Below are 25,862 nucleotides of genomic sequence, written 5' to 3' on the forward strand. Positions count from 1 at the left end.
CCTCCTTTATTTTCACTACAATTCTTATAAAAGTTAAAAAAAAAAACATGGGTAAAAATCAGTGCTTCAGGAAATAATCAATGTATGGAGCCAGTTGACAATTACCGTCATTTTGACTTATATGTAATCTTATTTTGCTGAGAATTTGACATCATTTTTTTTTTTAAATATAGGATTTTTTTTTCTATAAATAAACTTTATCCTATACCTAATAGAAAAATAAAATAAAACTAGATGCTCTCAAGAGCCTGTGTCGCTCACCTTGGTCTATGTGCATATTAAACAATGGACACAGATAAATTCATGACAAAATTGTGTTTTGGTGATCATGATGTGTTTGTAGATCTTACTTTACTGGACATTCTTCTTGCTACAGTTACCTCTATCTATAATGAACTTGGCCCAGTAATTACAGTGGAAAATATATTCTACAAATTTTCAAAAATTTACAAAAATTTATGAAAATTGTTAAAAAATGACTATAAAGGGAAATAACTCCTTAAGGGGTAACTTGACAATTTTGCTCAAGTGACTTATTTGTAGATCTTACTTTGCTGAACATTATTGCTGTTTACAGTTTATCTCTATCTATTATAATATTCAAGATAATAACCAAAAACTGCAAAATTTCCTTAAAATTACTAATTCTGGGGCAGCAACCCAACAACAGGGTGTCTGTTTTGTCTGAAAATTTCAGGGCAGATAGATCTTGACCTGATAAACAATTTATCCCTGTCAGATTTGCTCTAAATGCTTTGGTTTTAGAGTTATAAGCCAAAATCTACATTTTCCCCCTATGTTCTATTTTTAGCCATGGCGGCCATCTTGGTCGGTTGGCTGGGTCACAAAACCCATTTACTAAACTAGATACCCCAATGATGATTGTGGCCAAGTTTGGTTATATTTGGTTCAGCAGTTTCAGAGGAGAAGATTTTTGTAAAAGTTAACGACTACAGACGACGACACAGGACGAACATGCAGGACGACGAGGACGACGGTGGGCGCCAAGTGATGAGAAAAGCTCACTTGGCACAATGGGCCAGGTGAGCTAAAAAAAATGACATTTTTTTCACCAAAGGGAGATAATTAGGAGCTTTTTCAATTATACAAACATTTTAAAAGTCATCAAGGGCCAAAACAAATTGATTTTTTTTTGGTTGATTTGTGTACCATATCATAAAGTAACAACTAAAAGTATTGAATAAAATTTGTAATGAAATTTTTTTAAAAATATTTTCCAAATTTTTTGTACCTTCAAAAAATTAGTAACCTTAATTTTTTTTAGTAAAAACCATCTTTCAATTCAAATAACTACTGTAAGGGATCATGGCCATGTTAACTGTAGATTCTAATTAAGCTTAACCTTTGCTAATTAAACAATTTCTCTCTACATATCATGGATAAAACGAATACAAATCATCTTTAAGACAATAACTCCATTAAGGATTTAAATGACAATTTTAGTAGTCTCAATTTTCAAGCTCACATAGTCATTTGGCAAAGAGATATACGGTTGATGGACTACACATTTGTTTATAGATGTAAGATCTACAATGCACAGCTAATTGAGGACAGAACTAGATTTGTCAAAGCGACACGAATGGCCCCGTCCCAAAAAGTTGAAAAATCTACAATTTCAATAACACATGTGGACACAAACATGATATGATGGTTGTCTCACATATAAAAAATCAGCTCAAAATCTGGAGGATTATAGAAAAAATATCCGTATAACTATGATTTTCAACAATTTCTAAAAGTCCAAAGTTTGTAATTTCGGCAAAAATTAGTGGAGCGAAACGAAACTTAAACTTGATCTGTAACTCATCATGGTCAACTTAAATACCAAAAATTAGCCCAATATCTGAAGGCGCTTAGAAAAAAACTGTATAATGGTTTGTTGCGGAATGACAGAATGACAGAATTACGGAATTTCGGAATTTAGGACAAGGGTAAAACTATATGGCACCGACAACTTCGTTGCAGGGCCATAAAAAAAGAAATATACTAACCGTTCCACCAGCAACCATTTCAGCCCAAAGAGGCAGAGAACCATCCTTATTCATCAACTGGTCTCTCATAAAATCATTCATCTAAAATCAAATCAAAATGTACAATCATTCTTTACTAGTCTCAAAATATTTAAATAAATATTAAAAATAACAATAAATAATTCACTTACAAAACAATGAAAAGATTAATGTTTCTAACTACCAGAACACATGGTTTTTGTGTAAGAAATATGAGAAATAAGATTTGCCCTACTGATTACGAAAAAAAGTGATAATAATAATATTAGCAGTATATGCTTCAAGTAATTTCAGTTTTCTGTAAATTTATAGTTTCTTTGATAGAGCAAATGAATATACCTTAAAATTGAGTACCCTCAAAACAGTTACTTTTAACCAAACCAAAAAAAAAGCTTCCTATCTATATAAATGAATCCATAGTGTAATATGTTTATATTTACTTACAGTCAGTTTAATAGCCTTTTCGGGACATACTCCTACTAGTTGTGGTCCCAGGCCACGGTAAAGACCTCTAGCACCTTCATGTCGTAACACTTTATTAAAACAATCCCAGCTATTTTTGTACATTAATTCTCCCACCATTGCTGATCTCTGATTCTGAAGTCTGGTTTTGACAAGATCAATTGGATACACAGCAGTAGCACCAGTAGCTGAAGATAAAAAATGTACATAATTTCATACACTAAAATTGATATTGGAAATTGGGAATGTGTCAAAGAGACAACAACACAACCGAAGGCCACTAATGGGTCTTCAATACTGCCAGAAAATCCCACACCCCAATGCATGCTTCAGCTGGCCCCTTAACAAAAAAGAGTACTAGTTCAGTGATAATGATCATAATAAACTCGGAAAAATATAAAAGAATTAAAATAAAAAATCATACAAGACTAAAAAAGGTCAGAGGATCCTGACTTGGGACAGGCACAAAAATTAAGCTTGGTTAAACATCTTTTTTTTTCTCAAGATTTCAACCCTTCCCTTATACCTCTAGCCAATGTAGAAAAAATGTAATACCAACAGGCAATTAATCAGGGTCAGAGTGATCTATTACTGAATGTAAACTCAATATCATATATTAATATACAGAAAACTGACCTCCAGCTATAGAGCCAAGAAAAAATCTGTACCCAGATTCCAAAACACTCAATAGTGGAGTTCTTTCTGTTCCTTGTTCAAACCGTAGTTTTTCCTGTAGACAAAAAACAAAATACAAGAACAGTAGATATGCTGCCATATGCAGCAATAACTTTATTAAGATTTAGATATTATAAAATTTAAATAGTTTCTGAAAGTAAAATATATCTTCTTTATAATTCTTTCCTGCTTCAGTTGAAGGGAATGGTGCTGAAGTGGTAAAATGAGCGGTTTCCAGGTGTAGTCATTGAGAATAAAATTCCAAATAGAATTTAATGGGCTGATAAAAGGATTTTGGTAGCCAACCAATTCAGAAAAAAATGCTGAAGCTGTATGGTACATCCAGAAATTGAAAAGAACTTTTCAACATATGAATGGAATTGAGAAACTACTATAATATTGCATCTTGAATAAAAAAATATTCGTTAAAAAAGCAAAGCCCAAGGATATACACATTAACTGGTATGGATTTCATGGTTTTAGGTAAAATTAATGTTTAAAAGTTCAACAAAGTATAAATTTTCTGTAGGATTATAGGCTTGAATCCACAGTTACAGTAATAACTTTTTTGATAGAAAACAAAGCAATACTTTGATATTCATTGAAACAATGCTTATAAAAAATTAAAAACCAATTTTTCAGAAGGTCTTTCCACATCAATTTCATAAATTATTGATGAGAAGCTATTTTCGGTTTACTCAAAGTTATTTGGCATCCAAGTATGGGTTTCTTCATATTGATTCAATAAATAAATGTTTCTATATATTTTTGACTGAAGTAAGTGAGATACTTGTCAACTTCCAGTTTGAAAAATGTCACTTGTGGTCTGACATGATAGCTCTATATACACTGATTCCAAAAAATATATGGTTTCTGTATACTTTTGCCTTTAAAAAGGGAGGTATTAGGTACTTCTGGTTTATTGAAATTAACTAAAGGTCTCAAATGATAGGTTTATGTATGCATATTTAAAAAAAATATAAAGTTTCTAGCTACTTATCCATGAAATAAGTGCAAAAATAGCTAGTCAAATCCAGTTGATTCAAGGTCAATCTAGTTTTCAAAAAACACAATGGGTAAGTTCGAGTAATAATCAATTAACACTAAATTGAAATATTTATGGTCATATAACTCTTATAAGATGGCATTGGATTGTTACAGTCTAATAGGCAAACATTTTGCACCAGTTCTTGCCTATATATCTTTAAAAGTGATAGAGGAGATCAAGAAACAAGGAAAACTAAAAAATTTGACCTTAACCTTTGACCTTGACCTAGTTTTCTATTTGTTTGACCAAGGAGCTCAAATCAACAGACCCTAGGTCTCTATCACTTATGGTTTACCAGTTACAAATGCATATCACTTATTTCAAATGCATTAGGAGAAATAATTCTCATATGGAGTCTTCATATTGATTCCATCAAAATTTTACATAAAATGCTGAGAATATAGCAAGCAATTAGTTAAAATAAATCTGTCGCTTTTATTGCTGTAACAACAGAGACCTCACTACAAAGAAAAGTGTTTGGGGAGATAACTCTTACAATAAAATTTTTTGACTAAACAGCGCAATAACTGTTTGTTATCATATGCAAAAAAATGTAAGCAATGTCTTGTGAAACCACATAACAGGGCATGAAGAGGAAAAAAAATAGGTCTTTCCACATAATAGTGGAAAGACCTAATAATGAACTTTAACGTGTAACTTACCTCAGCAATCTGCATCTGTAGTGTAAATGGAGTCTCTCGACCTTCTATTGGTGAAATTACCTCTAAATCTTCAAAATTTATTCGACTACAAAAGATAAAACATAACTTTTTAGCATTGGAATGAATAAAACTTGATGTTAAAGAAATATAAATAGTTGGAGTTTGGTCTCAATCCCATATTTTTAAATTTAGTCCCTTTTGAGCCCCTGTAAGAACTGAAATGATTCAAAGCACCATCACTTCCACTGCCAATAAATCAAAGCATGATTTTGAGAGGGATTTGGATGAACAAATAAAACACTAAAACAAGAAATTATAATCAATTACTGTAGCAGATCGATCTCTATTTAGCATTCATTAACCTCTTTCGACATAGAGATCATATGAGCTTAGGCCTTGTGGTTGTGTAAATTAGGATTTTGTATTTTAAGCACACCTTTTTTTACTTTCAGTTATGAATACGTTTTTTGAAGGTTTGCCCAGGTCAATCTAATTTTAATATAAACAGAAATAGGGAAAGAGGTATTGTTTATAACTTCAAATGATATTCTGAATAAATGTCCTCATATACTGGCTAAAAAATTTCGGGAAAATTTCTTATAAATAATCCTCATGGAAACAATTATATACTGTAAACTCAGTGATTATACAAATGTAGTGAGCATTTTTTATTGCAATTTTGTCATTTTAGACTAAAATGTAATTTTAACTTTTGTGATATTGAGAAAAAACCTGTTTAAATCATATAAAAAATTTCAAAATGCGAGTTTCAATTATAACGATTATAACCCTGTCACATTTTTTTCAATAATAAAAACATTGCAATAATTTCTGAATTTAGACTTTCTGACTTGCTACTTTTGAATTAAAGCAGCTGTTAAACCTAATTTTACAACTTGTCACATTCATTTTAATTCTTGGATTCAATGTCCTCAATATCACCAAAACTTATGCGACTTCATTGTGAATTTATACATCACACACACAAACAAGAATGTGTTCATAGTAAACGAATGCCCGACATTTACTATTATTTTCTATGTTCAGAGGACAGTGAAATTGGGGTAGAAAACTCTAATTTGGCATTAAAATTAGAAAGATCATACCATAGGAAACATTTTTCAAACTAATTTTCAAGTTCATTGGACTTCAACTTCATCAAAAACTACCTTGACTAAAAACTTAAACCTGAAGCAAGATAGATGGACAGATGGATGGATTTACAAAGGAATGGATGCACAAACCGAAAAAACATAATCCTTCTCTACTAATGTAGGTGGGGCATAATTATCAAAGTTCTTACAAAACTTGTGCAAGAGCTATGTGCATGCAGTAATAAATGAAAACTCCTGCACATGTAAATAGTCAAATCTATCCAATAAGTGATATTACCAGTGAGATATGTTAAAAAATATACATTTTACCTATATCCTTACAAAGTAACACAGTCATATTATACAAGTTGAAACTATGCACTACCTAATTAGTATTGAAGATTTCCTTCTGGAATTGCATTATTAAAATCTTAATGATTAGTAGTAGTCCTTAACTGCAGAAGACCCAGGAACTATTTTCAGTTGTAGTGCACAGTTTTCTTCCTGTATAATTAAATAATCATTTGGCCAGTTATAGCTATTCCAATGATCATATATAAGAGCTACACTTTATTTGCATATAAAAATAATTAGATGTGATATGAATGTTAATGAGACAACTACCCACCAGAGACCCAAGTTTTACACTAGTAATTTTTGGGGCCCTTTATAGCTTGCTGTACGGTGTGAGCCAAGGAACTGTGTTGGAAGCCGTACTTTGACCTATAATGGTTTACTTTTATAAATTGTTACTTGGATGGAGAGTTGTCTCATTGGCACTCATACCACATCTTCCTATATCTTTTAACAACTATGCATGCTATATGGCACTGTATGGACTTTAAAAATGAACAAAACCAATACAGTATAGTAAGCTGTTGTATGAAAAAATATGAAATATTTCAAAAGGGAAAACCAACGGCCTGATTTATGTCATACAAAGGATAATAATTTAATTCTATGCAGTAATAAAGATGGGGAAGAATTTCTTTTTTGTATGTTTGTGTTGTTGGGTTTCTCTCTTTCTCTTTTGACATATACCCCACATCTGATTTTTTTCTCCCAAAAAATTGTAACCAAGCCTATAATCTGCAACATTGCCAAGTTAGTGTCTAGAAAATCCAACCTTGTTTGTGGCACACCTTGGAGTGGTGGTTGGACTCTATATTTTAACCAGAGTTTGCAAAATCTTTTTTTCCCTGGTGGTCCTTGAAGAAAATCGGCTGGTCCTCACTATTTTTTCTATTGAAAAATACTAAAATTGTGTCAGTCCTATGCACAATTTTGGTGGTTAAATCCTGAGGACCACCACTTTTTGCAAACTCTGTTTAAACAATACAAAAAAAAGATGGACATTTCAAGGCACAGTTAAACTAATCATTATTGGATGACTTCACAACAATATACTGCCTCAATAATATTGAGATAACAAAAATCATTTTTGATATGACAATGATTTGGGCTATAAAGGACCTTCAATGAAAAATGTTTTAGTTTTAAAAGAAAGTTTCTTTCCAAATATAAAAATAAATAAAAGACGTTTGAAATATTTCATCCCATTTCAGCTTTAATAGGTTTGAGATGTACAAGCTTTGTATCAAACTTATGTTTATAGATGTTCAGTTTATATAAAAATTATTAGGAAATGCAAATACATAATGTTAAAAAAAAAAGTGGAAACATACCCAGTTTGGTGTTGTATACCAACAAGTTGGCATAAAATATCTATTTCTAATGGCGTAATCTGTGCAAACTCTTGAGCTTGGTACAACATTTCCTCTGAAAAAATAAAGGGCAGATACAAAACGGGAATTATTCCAATTTGTTATCTTTTTTAACCTTCAATTCTATTTAAATTTGTCATGAATAAACAGCTGCACCAGGTGCCCCTTGTTTACATATATTGAAATTGATGAATAAATAAGATGGAAATTAAAGAACCTTAGTGAGCACGCTCACATACCCCACGTCCCCACATTGTCATTGGAGAAATTAAATAAATATAAGAAAAAAAAATTGTATAAGAAAAAATACTGAATAATAATTTCCTGTCAATATACACATCTACATAGTATGTCCTTATTATCTACAAAATTTCATGAAATTCTGTTGTGTGTTTTCAGAGGAGTTGAGATGACAAACTGTTGCAGAAGTACATTGAAGCAAATAAGTTCAAAAGGGCATAACTCCTAGAAAAAAAATTGAATCGTAATTTCCTGTTGATTTGCACATCTACATAGTATGTCCTTATTATCTACAAAGTTTCATGAAATTCTGTTGTGTGGTTTCAGAGGAGTTGAGATGACAAGCTGTTGAAGTAGTACCTTAAAGAAAATAAGTTCAAAGAGGTGTAACTCCTAGAAAAAAAATTGAATCGTGATTTCCTGTCGATATGCACATCTACATAGTATGTCCTTATTATCTGAAAAGGTTTCATGAAATTCTGTTATGTAGTTTCAGAGGAGTTGTGATGACAAACTGTTGCAGTAGTTCATTGAAGTAAATAAGTTCAAAGGGGCGCAACTCCTAGAAAAAAAATTGAATCGCAATTTCCCGTCGATATGCACAACTACATAGTATATCCTTATTATCTGAAAAGGTTTCGTGAAATTCTGTTGTGTGGTTTGAGAGGAGTTGCGATGACAAACTGTTGCAGTAGTACATTAAAGTAAACAAGTTCAAAGGGGCGTAACTCCTAGAAAAAAAATTGAATCACAATTTCCTGTCGATATGCACAACTACATAGTATGTCCTTATTATCTGAAAAGGTTTCGTGAAATTCTGTTGTGTGGTTTGAGAGGAGTTGGGATGACAAGAAACAGGACTGACGGACGGGTCAAAAACATTATACCCTCCGCAACTTCGTTGCGTGGGGTATAATTAGAAGGTATGAGAACAAAAGTCGGTAAAATGACCCTTCAGAAAAAAATTCTTGAGGATATCCCCAAGCGTATAAAAATTGCCTCTAATCTGACAGTTCAAATGCCATTATAATAAAATATGAATAAGGAGGAGTGGTATGATTGACAATGAGACAAAAATCAACCAGAGATCAAATGAGGTGCATACTAATAGATAGGTCAATGTACAGCTCTCAACAATGAGCAAAATAAACCAGAGATCAAATGAGGTGCATACTAATAGATAGGTCAATGTACAGCTCTCAACAATGAGCAAAATCAACCAGAGATCAAATGAGGTGCATACTAATAGATAGGTCAATGTACAGCTCTCAACAATGAGCAAAATCAACCAGAGATCAAATGAGGTGCATACTAATAGATAGGTCAATGTACAGCTCTCAACAATGAGCAAAATCAACCAGAGATCAAATGAGGTGCATACTAATAGATAGGTCAATGTACAGCTCTCAACAATGAGTAAAATCAACATCCCATAGCAAACTTTAAACATGTTATTTAAAATTCTCTCCATCTATTAAAAGATTTCAATCAAGTTGACCTGTATGTAAGTCTGTCTTTGCTAAACTTTTTGGCTGTTTGAAAAACTAAATAATTGGGTAAAATTAACTATCAATTGACAATTTCAGTCGTATAGACCTATTTTTAGGTCTTACTTTGCTGATAATTTTTGCTGTTGAAGGTCTACCGTAGAAAGGCGTGTATAGTCCGCGGTTTTTTACCCTGGGAATGAAATTGATGGAAGGGTTGCGGACTATGCAGTACTATAGGATTTCATGACATTTTTTTCCAGAGTTGGGATACGATGTTGAACGAGGTTTGGCCAAGTAAACAGAAACATCATGTGTTGTCAATGTTATAATGTATTCTTGACGACTCTTTGTATTATTTAGAAATAAAATAAACAATCTAACTGTATTCTTGACTACTCTTTGTTATTTTTTTTAAATAAAATAAACAATCCAACAGTGTTGACTTAGTAATTTGCATAAAAATCAGCCTTTGATCGAATGTCCGCTTTGTTTCGGATTTGGTCAAATTTGTGTCATTGCATCTTAACAGTGTACCTGAATCCTGAATATCAATGAAAGATGAACCCTTCAATGGTAAAACCATAATAGTCAAGTTGAAACCTAGTGAAATCTTCCCAAGATCGATTTTGTTTAATGTTATTCGCGTGTGTACAGAACAAGTAAACCACGATCCGCCATTTTGAAAATGTGTGATTTAAGTATCAAAAATTTTCGTATTCCGACTATTTGTGTTTAACTCTTAAGTTATCGACGTAAATAAATCAAGACCTAACATTTTTTAATTGTAAATCGTAACCATTAATACTGAAAGTGTAAACCTGAAAGAAGTGGAATTTTGTATACGAAACTATATTTCCAGGTGAAAGGTCACATTGTGCAGGTGTATCGTCTTACATGAATGAGTTTACGGGTTTGTGTGTAAAGCAATTAATTAACCATGTCAACTTTTGACAAGTGATGAATGTAATTCAATAACCTGAGGCAGTTCTTCAAATCAATAAAAGAAATGATAAGATTAAAGAGTTGTAACATTTTAATGAGTTCTAATCAATTTTTAAACATCGAACATCTTTTGTTTAATAGCATACCAAATATTTATTTTTAGAATTTTAAACAGTTTATTGGCTTGGGCAAGCTACCACTTTCAATGATATAAAAAGTGATAAGCCGATAGTTAAATGTACATGATTGAATTAATTAACATTTATTACATGAATACAGTTCTTACTTTCATTGTTTGGGACTTTAAATTAATATGTAAAGAATGATAGTCTGAAAGACGATTTAATTAAGCAATTAAACAGAATCTTTTGAAAACTTTTAAAATAGATAAAATACATATCTTTTAAGTCTTCTTTTACAAACTGATCATAATTTTATATTGATCATCGATCTTTTAACAGCAATAATTACTGTATTGCCGGTCTTTAACAAAGATTAAAAATATATCTTTAAAGATACCATTAAAAAACTTATCATAAGTTTTAACTGACTATCTATCTTTTCAACAACAATACTTACTATATTGCCGATCTCGGCAAAAAAAAAATAAAAAAAATACCGCAAATTCGGCATTTTACGTCATTGTTCGCGGACCCGATCTTGTCAAAAGCTGCCGCGGACTATACAAGCGAACTAGACTTTTTCCTCGATATTTGGGGATGAAGAGGGGGTGCGGACTATACACAAATGCGGACAATACACGGCCGTATACGGTATGTTGAATGGATTGTTTCCCAATAACATATAAACCTATCTATATTTTCATTCTACAGAAAAATGCCTTGAGTGAGTAGGTAAAGGTAATACAAATGGTTAGCTTGCTTGTTAGTTCTGTAAACTCATTATCAGGCTAGGTATACTACCCTCCTTTCGGAGTAGTCTAGTCCTACAGACAGATAGATTGGTTATCTAGCGGGCTTGTCTACTTTTGAAGGAGAGTATTATACCTAACTTGATAATGACTGCACGGTTAGCTTTCAAGCAAGCTAACCAAACATATATCTTTTACCCACACATTCGAGGCATTTTGCTGTAATGCATTAATGAAAAAGTGCCTTGATGACCAATCTAGCTTAAACAAAAATACCTTTTGTGACCTCAACATTTCTGTTCCCTCTAGTTATGGCAAGGTACAACTTCTTTACCAATTCCATATTATTTAGCAATGAGACAAAAGCTGAAAAATAGGCATAGCTGACGTGTCGGTGTCCTCCCCCTCCAACAGTTACCTATTAATAATTATAAAAGACAAATAATTAATTATCTTTATCAATATGCTCTGAAAAAGTAGAAGAGATTTGAGAGAAAAAAAATCCAGTTGTCAAAATTAAACAAGACAACCAAGTATAAAATGTGGATAGTTATGACTAACTGCTGCTAAACAGTTTCGTACTGTAAAAGAAGTCTGCAGCAGTGAAATATTTTTTTCTGAGACATACATGACATATGATTTTACCCAACACACTCAAGCATTTATTTTTATGTGCAAATGGTCAATGGACATCTTTTTTGACAAGAATCTTTTTTGAATGTTTATATATAGCATTTGAGGTCAGTATTGACAATAATTTAAAAAGCCTGTTACAGTATAGACAAAACATGTATCATAATACGCCTTATACGATCTTTAAGAAAACAATTAAGAAATGGCATATTGATGAACATACATATTGCCCCATAAGATAACTAAATGTGAGGTAAAGAAAGAAAATTTGCAAATGTCTTCATAGGACAAAGATGATGCCCACGCTTGTATTTTATATTTAATGTTATAAAGGGACACAACTAAAGAACTGTAAACTTGACCCTATACAAATTTGTACTTGATCTGAGATTTGTGGAAATAAGTTTTGTGTTTATTTTCCAAAGCAATTGGTTGAGGCAAACTAAAATTAGAATAGGGAAAAATAACTTTGGGACGTACAGACATACAGACAGACAAGGGTAAAACTATATGCCTCCTCTGCTATGGCTTGGGCATAAAAATAATACACAGTGACTTTCTTAAATGAGTCAATTTAAAACTTACTGTAATAAGGTTGTCTTGAACAAATTCAGACAACAAAAAACTCTTCAATGTAACCATCAAATATTCAAAATCTTTGGCACTTATGCTACCAGTATTTTTTTTGTCAAATTTTCGAAATGCCTGGAGTGCATGTTCTTCGTGGAAATCCTGAAATCAAGAAAATGAGTTCTTCCATTATAAACATATATAAATAAATGAAAATAATTTAACATGTGCACTTTAAAACATATATATAAGAAAAGAAGATGTGGTATGATTGCCAATGAGACAACTTTCCACAATAGACCAAAATGACACAGACATTAACAAATATAGGTCACAGTACGGTCTTAAACAATGAGCAAAGCCCATACCGCAGTCAGATATAAAAGGCCCTGATATAACAATATAAAACAATTCAATATGTCTATTTTTATGGCACTGAGTCATTAAAAAACATCTTCAAATTGACTTATTTGACTTGAAATGGCCATTTTCTATAATATTTTTTTGTTTGCCAAAATTAAGATACAAGAAAAGGCCTGATCATCTTCAAAAAAGATATTTTTTCCACATCAACATTTTGGTGCAAATGTTAATAAAACTGTAACACATATGGTTGATGTAGGTGTAATACCACCATTGATTTTCTTCTACTAGTCTTTGTTACATTTTTACTTTTCAAAAAAATGTGCAGAATTCATCCTTGTTTCAAAGAAATACTTTGCATGAGAAAAATTTTCTCCTGTCCAGTACTATAGACAAAATTTCACATACTGTTTCATTGCACATTAGAAAATTACCATCACTGGAAGTTAAACAATCAAATGTTCACCCTTTTTCTTCCTCAGTACAAGCTTTAGAAACCATTTAACCTCAAATATCCAAAATATTCGAAACACCAAATAAAATACTAATGGTGCTTTGAAACAGCCAAGATATATGTCTATGACACAGATGTTGTTTACTGAAATGAAATGTAGGATTAATTTTCTACAACTGTCAATTTCAAAGGAATATTTATTTTTCAACCTTTTTTTTGTATGCAACCAGATTTTACTTACTATGATTTGGTGATATTAAACCTGTAAACATTGTTGACATCACTGCAGAAACTGTTGCTGTCTAGCAAATTTGAAAATCATCAAAAAGAGACAAAAATTTAAGTCTGTTCCAAATGCAATTGGAGGCATATCATATCAACATACGAAATTAACTTACATGTATTAACTGTGTAAATTCACTGTATGTTACTTTCCTGTCCTTATCTTTTCCAAAGTGTAGCTTTATAAAATCACAATTAAAATCAAAAGGAATTTCACGATTCAAGGTTGTGTGGTTAATAATATCTTGAAATTCATCTGAAAAATATTAATTCTTAAATTAATTATAGGTAATGGTAACAATAACAAATATTAGTACATTGTATCTACGTCTTAGAATATATTCTTTAAACATATGTGCAACTATAATAAGTTTCCATGGGAGATAATCTAAAATTATTGATCTTTTGAAATTGAAAATATTGATCTTATCTCCCTTTATAACTTCAAGATTACATATTTAAGCTTTTCTTTGAATTAATCTGTAAAAGAAGTGGTGAAATATACTTTACTGGATGGAGAAATGTTTCATTGGCACCGATACGACGCAATCTCTCCCATGTATCTAATTTTATGGGCTTTATAAACAATATCACAATAAAAATTTAGATACAGCTGTTTGGATATCCAGGTTGTAAAAAGATTTCTACAACAACAGCCAAACTTATAAACACAATTTTTGGTTCCATGAAAACAATTTTATGAAGATATTTGTAAGTTGCAGGGATCACGCTACCAAGCGACTTGGGCGAAGAAGTCGCCTTCCCGACCGTCACTTCGCTTTCCCCGACCCCCAAAAGCGAAATCAAGTTGCCCTGTTCTTGACCATACTCGCTTTCAGTCGCTTCCGTCATCGGACATTTTCAATTTTTACCAAGTTGATGAAACATCAATTTTTTATTGATAATTAAAGAAATTCAGACATAAACGATTCATTATCTTTAGAAAAGAGGTTGAAGCATTGTCTTCGCAGTGTGTAGCAGGTTATTTGATAAAATATACAACTTTTTATCACTTCATGCATTTTCGCAAGTTCCGGTGCTTGTTACTCGAAACGTACATCAACCTCAATTTCGGCGGCAAAATAAGTTTGTTACTTCATTTAATCGTGATAAAAGTTGCCTCCAGTAAATGTTTAATCCATTTATTGCATTAAAAACGTCATGTTCTTTTCCAAATAACTTGTCACACATCGTTTATTTTTGTAAATTTTCTTGCATTCGTCCGCCATTGGCCGATTTCTAAACTACGGATCTGATCCGGACCAGCTATGACCGAAATCCGTACTTTTACAATAATTACTACGGACGCACGGATGGAACAGCTGACAGAAGAATATTAATCCCAAAGGGAAAAATTACGCATTCCACACACATTAAGAGACTTTTGGTTACATCTAATTGATTGGTGTATATCATTCCCTATATTTTTTATGGATTGTTTCAAACTATTGATTAAAGTTGCTTAACTCTGAGACTATTATACTAATATCAATATATTATGGCCCAGCTTAATAACTTTTATATTTTTTTATGAGAAACACTGAATTTCATACACAAGATAATTTTTAATTAAATTGTAATTGATATATTATAATTTCTTTACATTTTTTAAAATAATTTTTTTTTTTTTAGTGCTAGATATTTAGTTGGTAGTTTCTCACAAAAACCTTAGTAAAACTTAAACAACTTTTAATTTCAAATGTTACTTTAATTGTATTTTTTTACTCAGATATGAATTGAACAATATAAAAAGACCATTATTTACATATGGCCCTTTATACTATTGTAAAATCCAAACATTGTAGTGCACCGCACGAGTGAGCACTTCTCTTTCAAATCTCACCACTTCTCCCTATCAGTTTCAAAAAGAGAAGTCACTTCTCCCTATAATTCTGAAGTAGTGTGAGCCCTGAGTTGAAGAGCAAAATCCCTGGCTTAAAAATTTACCAGTTATACAGGAATCAGTTTCACTGAAATCTAAAATCTCACTGCAGGCACTTTAACTATCAATATGCAGAAAATAACCAACAAGTTCTTGCTCAAGTACAGTAGTGCTACAACACTAAAACCTAACACAGCAATACCTACCTCCAGTTATATAGCCATTACCATTCCTGTCAAAGATCTGGAAGGCTAGAGCATACATGGCATCAGGTAAACAGAGCAGTGCTTCAAATGCCTGGAACTCAGTATAGGAGATCATGCTGAAAAGATGGAAATGGAAAATTTAAAAAGCCATGTTTAAATTATTTTACATCATCAAAACAGAAATTTATGTATCAACAACATATAATTTTTTATAAAAAATCTAAGGACTTGAATTTGGAGATATTTGAGCCTCTTTTTGGCCCCTAATTCCAAAACCCCCAAAATCAATCCCAACCTCCCTTTTGTGGTTATAAACTTTGTGTTTAAATTTCATAGATTTCAATTTACATATATACTAAAGTTATAGTTTGGAAACCAAACGTCTTCGGATGACAATGACTTGATACCCAAATACAACCGTAAAAAAAATAAACAAATTTTACTATCCAAAAATGTCAGTAAGTCACAAAAGGAAAGCATAAAGAACTCACAATGAAACTACCTCTCAAAAATTGACAGAATAATAATTAAAAGAGGCAACCTCTAAACTATGCACATGAATAATTATTCTTAAAATACAATGTTATTGATCAAAAACACAATGGTACATGTATGAACTCTTTCAACAAGTTAAAAACTTTTCATATACATTGTACATTTAATATGTAAATAATGTAAGCTTTTCAAATGATCCATATGTGTTTCCTAAAAACCCTTCTCCCGACATTAAATGTCAAAAATATTCATTGAGGGGCAATAACTCTGATAAGATGTCATCAGAGATACACAGACTTTTGAGACACACAAAGGATATAAAAATCTTGCATTGTCATGAACAGAATCCAATAGAAATAATATGCATATCAACAATGTCATATCTGAATACATTGTACATACTTATCCCTACTGGTATCAACACTGGAACCAAACAACGATAATGTGTATTCATCGTAATTATTAATGTCAAGAAGCTGTAGATATTTCTGTATTAAGTCTGAGTATGTCATAAATTGTTCTCCACTACTGGTTGTACCACTTGCATACTGAAAAAATACAAATATCAATATCAAAGGCTACAAAAAAATAACTTGTTGATATTTTATCGTGTGTTTTTCTATGTTGTGATGTTATACTATTGTTTCGGAAAAATGGGAGAAGGTTTGGTACCTTTAAAACGTTTAATTCCGCGGCAAATGTTTGCACCTGTCCTAAGTCAGGAATCTGATGTATAGGGCCTAAATCAATATATTGTTTGTTTCCCCAATCCCGACCCTGCCAAGCCAGGTGTGGGTAGGAAGGTATGGAAATAATTTTATTTTTTCCAAAAAGCTTGAACAACATTGGACGATCCTGCAAGCCTGAAAATCGGAAATGAATAAAATAATATTTAACTTAAATTTGACAATAAAATTTTATGAGAAGCACTGTTTTTGCAGGGTCGGTCGGGATTGGGGAAACAAACAATATTTTATTTTAGGCCTAGTAGTTGTTGCTTGTTTATGTAATTTATAGGTATTTCTAATTTCTCATTTTTTATATATAGATAAATTGATAAGATTAGACCGTTGTATTTTTTTTCCGTTTGAATGGTTTTACACTAGTAATTTTGGGGCCCTTTATAGCTTTTTGTTCGGTGTGAGCCAAGGCTCTGTGTTGAAGGCCGTACATTGACCTATAATGGTTTACTTTTATAAATTACACTCACACCACATCTTCCTATACCTAGTTACAACTAATCTGACTGACAATAATGACTTTGTCAATCTTCAAGTTGATCATGTCTTGTTGATTTTTTTACTGTAGTCTGTATACGGTTTCTTTGGTTTTTTAATCCATAAAATTAACAATATTGTAAACAGATAATTTAGCAAAATAATTTAAGAAAACAAAAGTGAACCAAAATTTGTTTTTTTGTGTATTTACAACATTGACATTTACAAAAATTATAGCATTAATATTTTTACTTCATAAAGTTTTGTGTATGACCACTCCAGCCTAACACATGGTCAATGTGCAAGCAATAAGAATGGAATTGTTAGCTATTTACAATTACTTAAATGATAAATACCTTTGCAAAAATTTCTCGCAGTTGTTCATGTTCTGACCTTTTCAGCAACTCTACCTAAAAATACAATAGTAGAATTATGCAATACCACACATTTGTCAACCAATACTGATTTTTAACATCCTTTATACATGTACAGAAATATTAAGTTGTCTAGTGACAACTCTGACTGCACTGTTATGACAAAAACTATCATCCTTGATCCTAAAAAAGTAACAAGTGACTAACAAATTAATCTGAAACATAACCTGTTTATTTGAAAGGGATATAGTGCTTTTTTGAGTTGGCAATTTTGATAATTGACTTATTTTACTTGGTACTTTGTTCATGACTTCAATACTTATTCATGATTTACTCTGCAAAAATGGAATTAGAATTTAATCAAATTGGAATGAATGTAATGCTTTTTAAGTCATTTGGAACTAACCTCAAAATGTGTTCACTTTTAAATAGTTCTCTACATGTATATTCATTGTGCACTACTTTTTTAATGTTATTTCTTCATAGACAGAAAAATATTAGGTCATACCTAATACACAAAATTTTGTCACAATTTTGTTTTCTTTTTTTCACAGAACCTACCTTTTTGAGGTGCTGCTAAACACCTTATTGCTAATCCCGGCTGACCCAGCCGCTTGAACTTTTGACGCATACAACAATCACTTTTCCATTGTGGGGTCAGATATTTTGCTTTATGATGTCAAAATTTTACGGGAACCTGTGTGATATCCAGTAATGGCGGACAAATAGCGATAAGGTGTATAGCTAATCATCTCATTGATGGATGATTCATTTTAAAGCTAATTATCATTTATGCAGCATCAGTGCATGTGAAATAAAATGTATATGTTACTAGTCTAATATGCACAATTGAAATACATTTTTGGTGCATAAGGCAAATTTTCCTAAGGTTCAACATGTTCAATGTATCACCCAACTGGTGTGACCCGTGTACATTTTTACTTGGGATGTTGGAGAAATTTTTTTTTGCAAATGAGAAAATAACAGACTTCCCGCGTCCTGTCAAATATTGTTACGGTTGAAAAAAACAAAATATTTACCAAAATGGCAATGGTTTGGACAACAAGATTTATTCAAATTTCATTGTACATGAAATAGATGCATGTTCATGACAAATAGTGCAGAAGGGGAGATAACTCAATGTCCTTGGCAATACTTTTTGAAAGTCAACGTTTCAAATCTTTCATGCAAAATATATACAAGCAAAAAACAGAGTTAGATTTGTAAATTACGAAATAAAATATAGAAAATCACCTTTTTGCTTTTCATGTCACATTGGACATGTTGAACTCGTACTGGCAAGATTTTCGAAAGTGCTGCAGCCGGCGATTTGATTTTAAAAACATCATCCTGGAAAAAAAACGATAACATGTCAATGATAAATCATACTTCTGCTATAAAACAATACTTTATACAGAAAAAATATAATCAGATTGATATAAAGACCGTGTTTTGCTCACATTTAAGTTGACCATTATTTTTTGGAAACTTTGCCAGGGTTTTCTGGACTTATCGGACACAAATAGATGTAAACATACACCGAAAAGGTCTGACTAAAACCCAAAGCAATGTAAAGCAGTGAACATTACCGAGAGGTTCCAAAAGTCTGTTGTTATCCGTGCTAAATTGACGTTTTTCTTAAATGTCAATTTTTTAACAAAGTCAAATTTTTATTGTAATATACATATAAACTTTTAAAAGAGACAGATCCACCATATGCGTCTGTTAACAAATTTGGCACCCGTTAACAAATTTTGAATATTTTTCTTCCATTAATTTGCACTGAATACTCGTTTCTTTTTAATTAGTATATTCAATTACTGAAATTAAAGGCAAAGCATGATCAAAATGTATATCCAATGATTTCACCTGCCGACATGATTGCAGATACTAAAGAGTAAGAAGTCATAAAGCAAAAAAAAACTACTAGAGGCTCTGAAGAGCCTGCATGTGTCGCTCACCTTGGTCAACAAAGGACACAGATGGATTCATGACAAAATTGTGTTTTGGTGATGGTGATGTGCTTGTAGATCTTACTTTACTGAACATTCTTGCTGTTTACAATTATCTCTATCTATAATGAGCTTGGCTCAGTAATAACAGTGGAAAATATTTTGTAAAAATTTACAAAAATTTATAAAATTTATGAAAATCATTAATTGTTAAAAACTGACGGGGTAAATTGACCATTTTTGTCATGAGGACTAATTTGTAGATCTTACTTTGCTAAAAATTATTGCTGTTTACAGTTTTATCTCTATCTATAATTATATTCAAGATAATAACTAAAAACGGCAAAATTTCCTTAAAATTACCGTGCAATTCAAACGGGGGCAGCAACCCAACAAAGGGTTGTCTGAAATTTCAGGGCAGATATTTAAAATGTTGACCTGATAAACAATTTTACCCCATGTCCGATTTGTATTACTGTGTGTCCTCCTTTTATGGACACATCACTGTATTTTGAATATATAATAGTTTGTTCTACTTGTCGGGCAGTACAACGGTAGTTATACCCCGTGTATCTTTATTTTTTATAGAAATTACATTGTCACGGTGCACTTCTGTCCTTTCTTTATCAGGCTCTTTGTTTATGTCATTTTTTACAAAGAAATTCTCAGAATTAAAATTACACTGTGCATACCTGTTTCAGTCTGTATACCATTATTTCTTATTGTTTTGTCTGTATATTAAATAAGAAAATAGTGCACTATGGTATCTCCAGATACATGTATATCCTTATGCTGTATCCGGCAAGACTTGCATCCAGCTGAAATGTTTACTTATCTTCTTAGGATAAATGATATTGTTTCTTTGTATCAATTTTCCGTTTTATGTTACTAGTATGTATTACAATATGTGTACGTGTATCCCCGGACATGCAATTCATGTCAACTATATATCATTGCACTGAGAACAGGACATCCTAAAGGAGGATAACCAAATAACTTTAACGACCACCAGAGACATATAATCCATTCTACAAGAAATTTGTAAACCTTTTTTTTTTAGAGTTTTAGTCTTGTTTTTAAACATTAAACTCTCTGAAACTCTTATAGGCGAGTGTAATATTTGAAAAAGACGTCTAGTTAAGGACTTTAATGCACCCACCTAACACACGGCTAATTTCTTTTTTAAATGAACGAATAATGATTTAACTTTGATTTTTGCCCGGTCGTCACAAAATCGTACGGTGCAGTTTTTGTAAAATTGACGTTTATTTCAGAAATTAGCTGAAAATTATAAAATTATGACATGTTTTTCAAGCAAAGGAAATTAGTTGTATCTCTTCTTTTAGACAGAATAATTAAGTGAATTAGATTCTTAAAATAATGAAAAACAATATTTACAACTGTAAGTCCGCATGCTTTTGCATTCCTTCTAAATATTTGACATTTTGTACGAAAATTTTCATAATCCTGACCTTTTCGGATCTACAATTAAATTTGTATTAAATGCTTTTGCACTATATCCGTTTTAGAACACACCAAATTACTCATCAGTTATCGTTTTTTCATTCAAGATCAAGACTTTATCTTAAAATTTCTTAAAATCACGAATTTCTGTAAGTTTATGATGTTGGGTAAAATCACTATAGTTTCCGGAATCCCTTATCTATTTCGTTATCGTTTTCTTACTGAATATATTAGTCGATTTCCGTGTACTTAATAGTGCTATTAGAGTACGATAAATCATATTTAAACGGTTCTATTTCCATCTTTAACTTCATTGTAGCTTAAATAGATATAAAATCGTCCGAAATTAAGATCAAATCGAAGTAAAACATAGTTTTTGAGTTCTGTAGAATTCACCCCTTTCTAAATAAGGAATCGTATCGGAAAATTGTCGAAACTCTTCCGAGTCGTGTCAAATTTTCACAGTCCAGTTCACAATGAAACCCTTCCTATGCTAAAAAGCAAAAACTATCCATTGATTGACACAGATGCATAGTCTGTCATGTATGTATTCACTACATAGAAACAATGTAGTTAAACACTTAAATGAAAATACAGCTGTATCGCCGCAGTGGGAAAACGAAAAGATGAAGTTTACAGAAGACTGGTCGATTAACATGATTAATATGAACAAAAAAATGAAAACATCCCATTTGAAAATACAAAATATCATAAGAGTTGCTATAAATATTTCAAAAGTAAGCACAACCTATCATCTTCTGTTTTGTCTGTACAAAGACTTTGTACTACATGTACCAATTCTACCGACCAGTCTCTTCTCATATATCAACGAGGGCAGTAGATCTAAAACTCATTCTTATTTGTCTGTTTAAGTTGTATATTTTGCAAATGTATAAAGCCTATGAGCAAGTTACACAACTTCATACTAAGGTATCCTCTGAAGAGCAAACTCAAGCTGTATTGAGTGTTACTACATTATCTCCTACAATGATCTGATTTACAAAATAACTCGTGATAATTTTACTATTAAATTTTTATACCATCGAGCTTGCATCGCTAAATATTTGCTACAAAATTTTAAACCAGAAAGTAAAGAGCTATTTAATTCTGAACATAAAACAGCTTTTACTAACATTTCGACGATTAAAGATGACGTGCCTGTACAGTTAACCGGGCTTAATATCTGCCCGAGGATCGCCGCCGAGAAAACTACACAACATATTATCAGCTTCAACAAAACTAAAAATATATGGTCAATTTATAGTTACATGTATACAGCCTCAACAAGGTCAAGCTACGTCCAATATTGTATACAGTAGCTCTATAATTTTGTCCTATTCCGTATTAAATGACGGAAAATTACCCGTTTAAAATGACTGTGATATACAGTCTGTCAAATTTAAAGATCTGAGCAGTGACTGCGAAATTGGTTGCAAGCACTTTTTGCAGCTACTAGTATTTTACGGAAGCAGATATAGGGTAAAGTTGTAATCCAATCAGATGAATATCCATTATCTAAAAACATTTCACTGGATTATTCAATTGAAATTATTCCACCTTCTTTAAAAACATTTCTGTGAATGTCTTTTGGATGATGGCACAATAAAAGTTCTCCGTATGACATTGGTTGGCTAAAAGGCAACATCCGTCCGGTATGATGTCATCCAACTTTCTACAAGATTTTATCTGTTCACACATTGGTATAAGTATAGGGGGAGGGTTGAGATTTCAAAAAAACATGTTTAACCCCGCCGCAATTTTGCGCCTGTCCCAAGTCAGGAGTCTCTGGCCTTTCTTAGTTTTGTATGATTTTTTATTTTAATTTCTTGAGTATATTTCGAAGCTTAGTATGACGTTCATTATCATTTCAAGCTAGTACATTTTTGTTTAGGGGCCAGCTGAAGAACCCCTCCGGGTTTTGGAGTTTCTTGTTGCATTGATGACCCTGTGGTGGTCTTCGGCCGTTGCCCGCTTTTTGAACGGGTTGGTGTCTCTTTGACAAATCCCTCTTGTCCATTCCCAATTTTTAATTCAATTTGTATATAGTAGATCTTGTGTCCGCTTTGAGCAAAACCTCTGTTGTACTAATATATGTCCATGCCAAGGAAGTTGTCTGTGTATGGATATGTTGACCGATAAGAACGATGAGATTAGAAGTTAAAATGAAGCTATAATATGCCGATATCGCAATATTCCGACGCCTAAATGGTTCAACATCCCATTGGTTCGACGTTTCGATCATTTAGGTTATACGCTAACGGGATTTTAATATAAGGAAGCCAAATGAAAGGTTCAATATTAGGATAACCTTGTCCTTCGTTTGAAGCGGTGAAACAAGATATAAAAAAGTAATACTAAGTGCCAAAGTAGCCGAAAGTCATCACTAGCGTTATCTAAAAAAAAGTACAAACTACTTTGTCAAGTGTTGTTTGATTAATTAGATATCTAAAAATACACGGCGGCCGACTAAAGTAAAATCAAACACAGTTTGACTTACAATGAGTGATCTTATTTGCCTTGTGATGTTTTATATTAAAATTGGTCAATTTGTTCATATAAATATACTAGTAGCACTTTACTCATTCTAGTAATGTTAGTTAGTACTCTTATCATATCTGATTTAGTGATGTAAATGAAATTGCGGTATGATACAGACTCAACATATTGCACTACAATAATAAAAAAATCTGCCCTATGGTTGTCTGATCTTGAAGCGGTTGGCAGGCTTTCAAACTAACAGGAGACCATACGCTTCCTAAATTTTAATGTACAGCTCATCGTGGGACTTTTCTAAACAATCAAAAATACGTCATATGCTATATTTTCCCTTGCATCAAATATTTTGCTTCGGGTTATTTATATCAAATTTGCAGATATATCGGTTTGTAAATACGTGCAATCATATGATATGGGGGTATTATCAGATTTAGATAATGCAAGGGCGACTACAGAAACATTAGTGTGACTTAATGATTGATTTTCAAAGACTCCGGGAGAAAACGTTACGTAACATGCGTTACCGTTAAAATCAACCAAAATTAATTAATACTATGATAGAATTATATTTTTCCAACAGTAATACAGCATTCCTACAAAATTGTTTCGTTTTTGCATTTGTTTTGACTCGATTTTACTACTGGAAGTATCCGTGAATTGAAATTACACCCATGACCTTTGACCTCGATTTAAAAAAAAATGCACCATAATTTCTTTTGACGACCGGGATATTTGGAAAGGACACATTCTTAGCTTTCCAGTGATATATAATTTAGCCGTGTGTTAGGTAGGTGCATTAAAAATGTAAATTTGGCTCTCGTATCACTCGCCTATTATGGATTTTATAAGAAATTTACCAAGTGATCATTCATTTTAAGGAGTTACTATACTGACTTATCAGAAGTTAAAACTATATCAGAAATATATTTTCCTTTTGAAAGAAAAACAGCTTAAAATTGAATATTTTAATAGACTTAGGAAATGATGAATTTTGCCTCAGTTTGTGGGGGCTTAGAAACTACTTCGTTAGCCTATCGTCATCTTTTGTACATATGTTTTTGTCATCAGTCCTTGTATTGGCAGACATATTATCTTCTTTATCAATTGCATATTAGTTAATGATGTTCGGCTGCTGTAAGCTCCGATTAGTATTTGATTTCTTTATTATAAAGATAGGTCAAAGACTCAAATGGCCTGGTAGTATATAATAATTATCAAACAATTGAAAAATTTAATAGTCTTATAATGTATTTTGAAAATACAATGAGAAATCTGTAATGGGAGGTTCGCAGATTTGATAGATGAACACATTTCCTTTGCAGTTAAAAGATCTTGGATGAAAAATGTCAGAGGAATTAAGTACACAAAATAGGTACCGTCTTTTTGAAATTTATTGAAATATATATACTAAAATTATACAGGTACAGTAAGTCGAACTTTCTAACCAAATCTTTGTATCCATGAAAGAATTTGGTAAAGGTTATAAGTTACTTGTGGAAACGAAATCATTGAAACTGTAGTTTACCAGTATTACGTAAATTACGTTTACTTAAAATTCCAAAACGTCACTAGCGACCGTGACATTGAAAGCAATCGAGTTTGGGGGAAATAAGCATTGTATAAGACGAGATAAGAGGAACATCACAATCGAAAAAGGAAAATTAAAAATATGGAATAAAAATAGTCCCTTTTGTCGGAAATGTTTATGTGCAGTTTCCCGTGAGAAACTGAAATATCTTTTTTTTTGTATATTCAATTTATCTGTAGGAAATTCATTTGGCTAATTTAGGGATGGTAAGATACTAAACCCCTAACGGGAAGGATTGTGCCTGATATTCATATGATGAAATCATAATCTTTCAATCAGTTTAATTGAAGTCTGGAGCTGGCATGTCAGTTAACTGCTAGTATAGTCTGTTGTTATATATGTATTATTGTAATTTTGTTTATTTTCTTTGGTTTATACATCTTCTGACATCAGACTCGGACTTCTCTTGAACTGAACTTTAAATGTGCGTATTGTTATGCGTTTACTTTTCTACATTGGCTAGAGGTATAGGGGGAGGGTTGAGATCTCATAAACATGTTTAATTAACCCCGCCGCATTTTTGCGCCTGTCCCAAGTCAGGAGCCTCTGCATGGCCTTTGTTAGTCTTGTATTATTTTAATTTTAGTTTTTGAAATTTTAATTTGGAAATAAGTATGGCGTTGATTATCACTGAGGCCCCTCATGGGG

At 32.0% G+C, this 25,862-nt stretch overlaps 1 protein-coding gene across 1 annotated transcript in view; it reads right to left on the reverse strand.

Annotated features, from left to right (window-relative positions):
- LOC139510191 (electrogenic aspartate/glutamate antiporter SLC25A13, mitochondrial-like) overlaps positions 1-19,276 on the reverse strand; it is a 32,509-nt gene extending 13,233 nt beyond the window's left edge. Inside the window, exons 1-13 of the mRNA XM_071296642.1 lie at positions 19,175-19,276; positions 18,969-19,064; positions 17,697-17,750; positions 16,526-16,671; positions 15,629-15,744; positions 13,657-13,796; positions 12,457-12,603; positions 11,515-11,656; positions 7,657-7,750; positions 4,878-4,962; positions 3,129-3,222; positions 2,475-2,680; positions 2,013-2,093 (exon numbers count right to left, since the gene is read on the reverse strand). Coding sequence (XP_071152743.1) covers positions 2,013-2,093; positions 2,475-2,680; positions 3,129-3,222; positions 4,878-4,962; positions 7,657-7,750; positions 11,515-11,656; positions 12,457-12,603; positions 13,657-13,796; positions 15,629-15,744; positions 16,526-16,671; positions 17,697-17,750; positions 18,969-19,064; positions 19,175-19,189 — 1,416 coding nt within the window. The 5' untranslated portion in view covers positions 19,190-19,276. The remainder of the gene's footprint in view (positions 1-2,012; positions 2,094-2,474; positions 2,681-3,128; positions 3,223-4,877; positions 4,963-7,656; positions 7,751-11,514; positions 11,657-12,456; positions 12,604-13,656; positions 13,797-15,628; positions 15,745-16,525; positions 16,672-17,696; positions 17,751-18,968; positions 19,065-19,174) is intronic.
- Positions 19,277-25,862: the final 6,586 nt, after the last annotated feature.

Source organism: Mytilus edulis, chromosome 2 (genome assembly GCF_963676685.1).
Source record: "Mytilus edulis chromosome 2, xbMytEdul2.2, whole genome shotgun sequence".
In the NCBI taxonomy this organism is placed as follows: domain Eukaryota; kingdom Metazoa; phylum Mollusca; class Bivalvia; order Mytilida; family Mytilidae; genus Mytilus; species Mytilus edulis.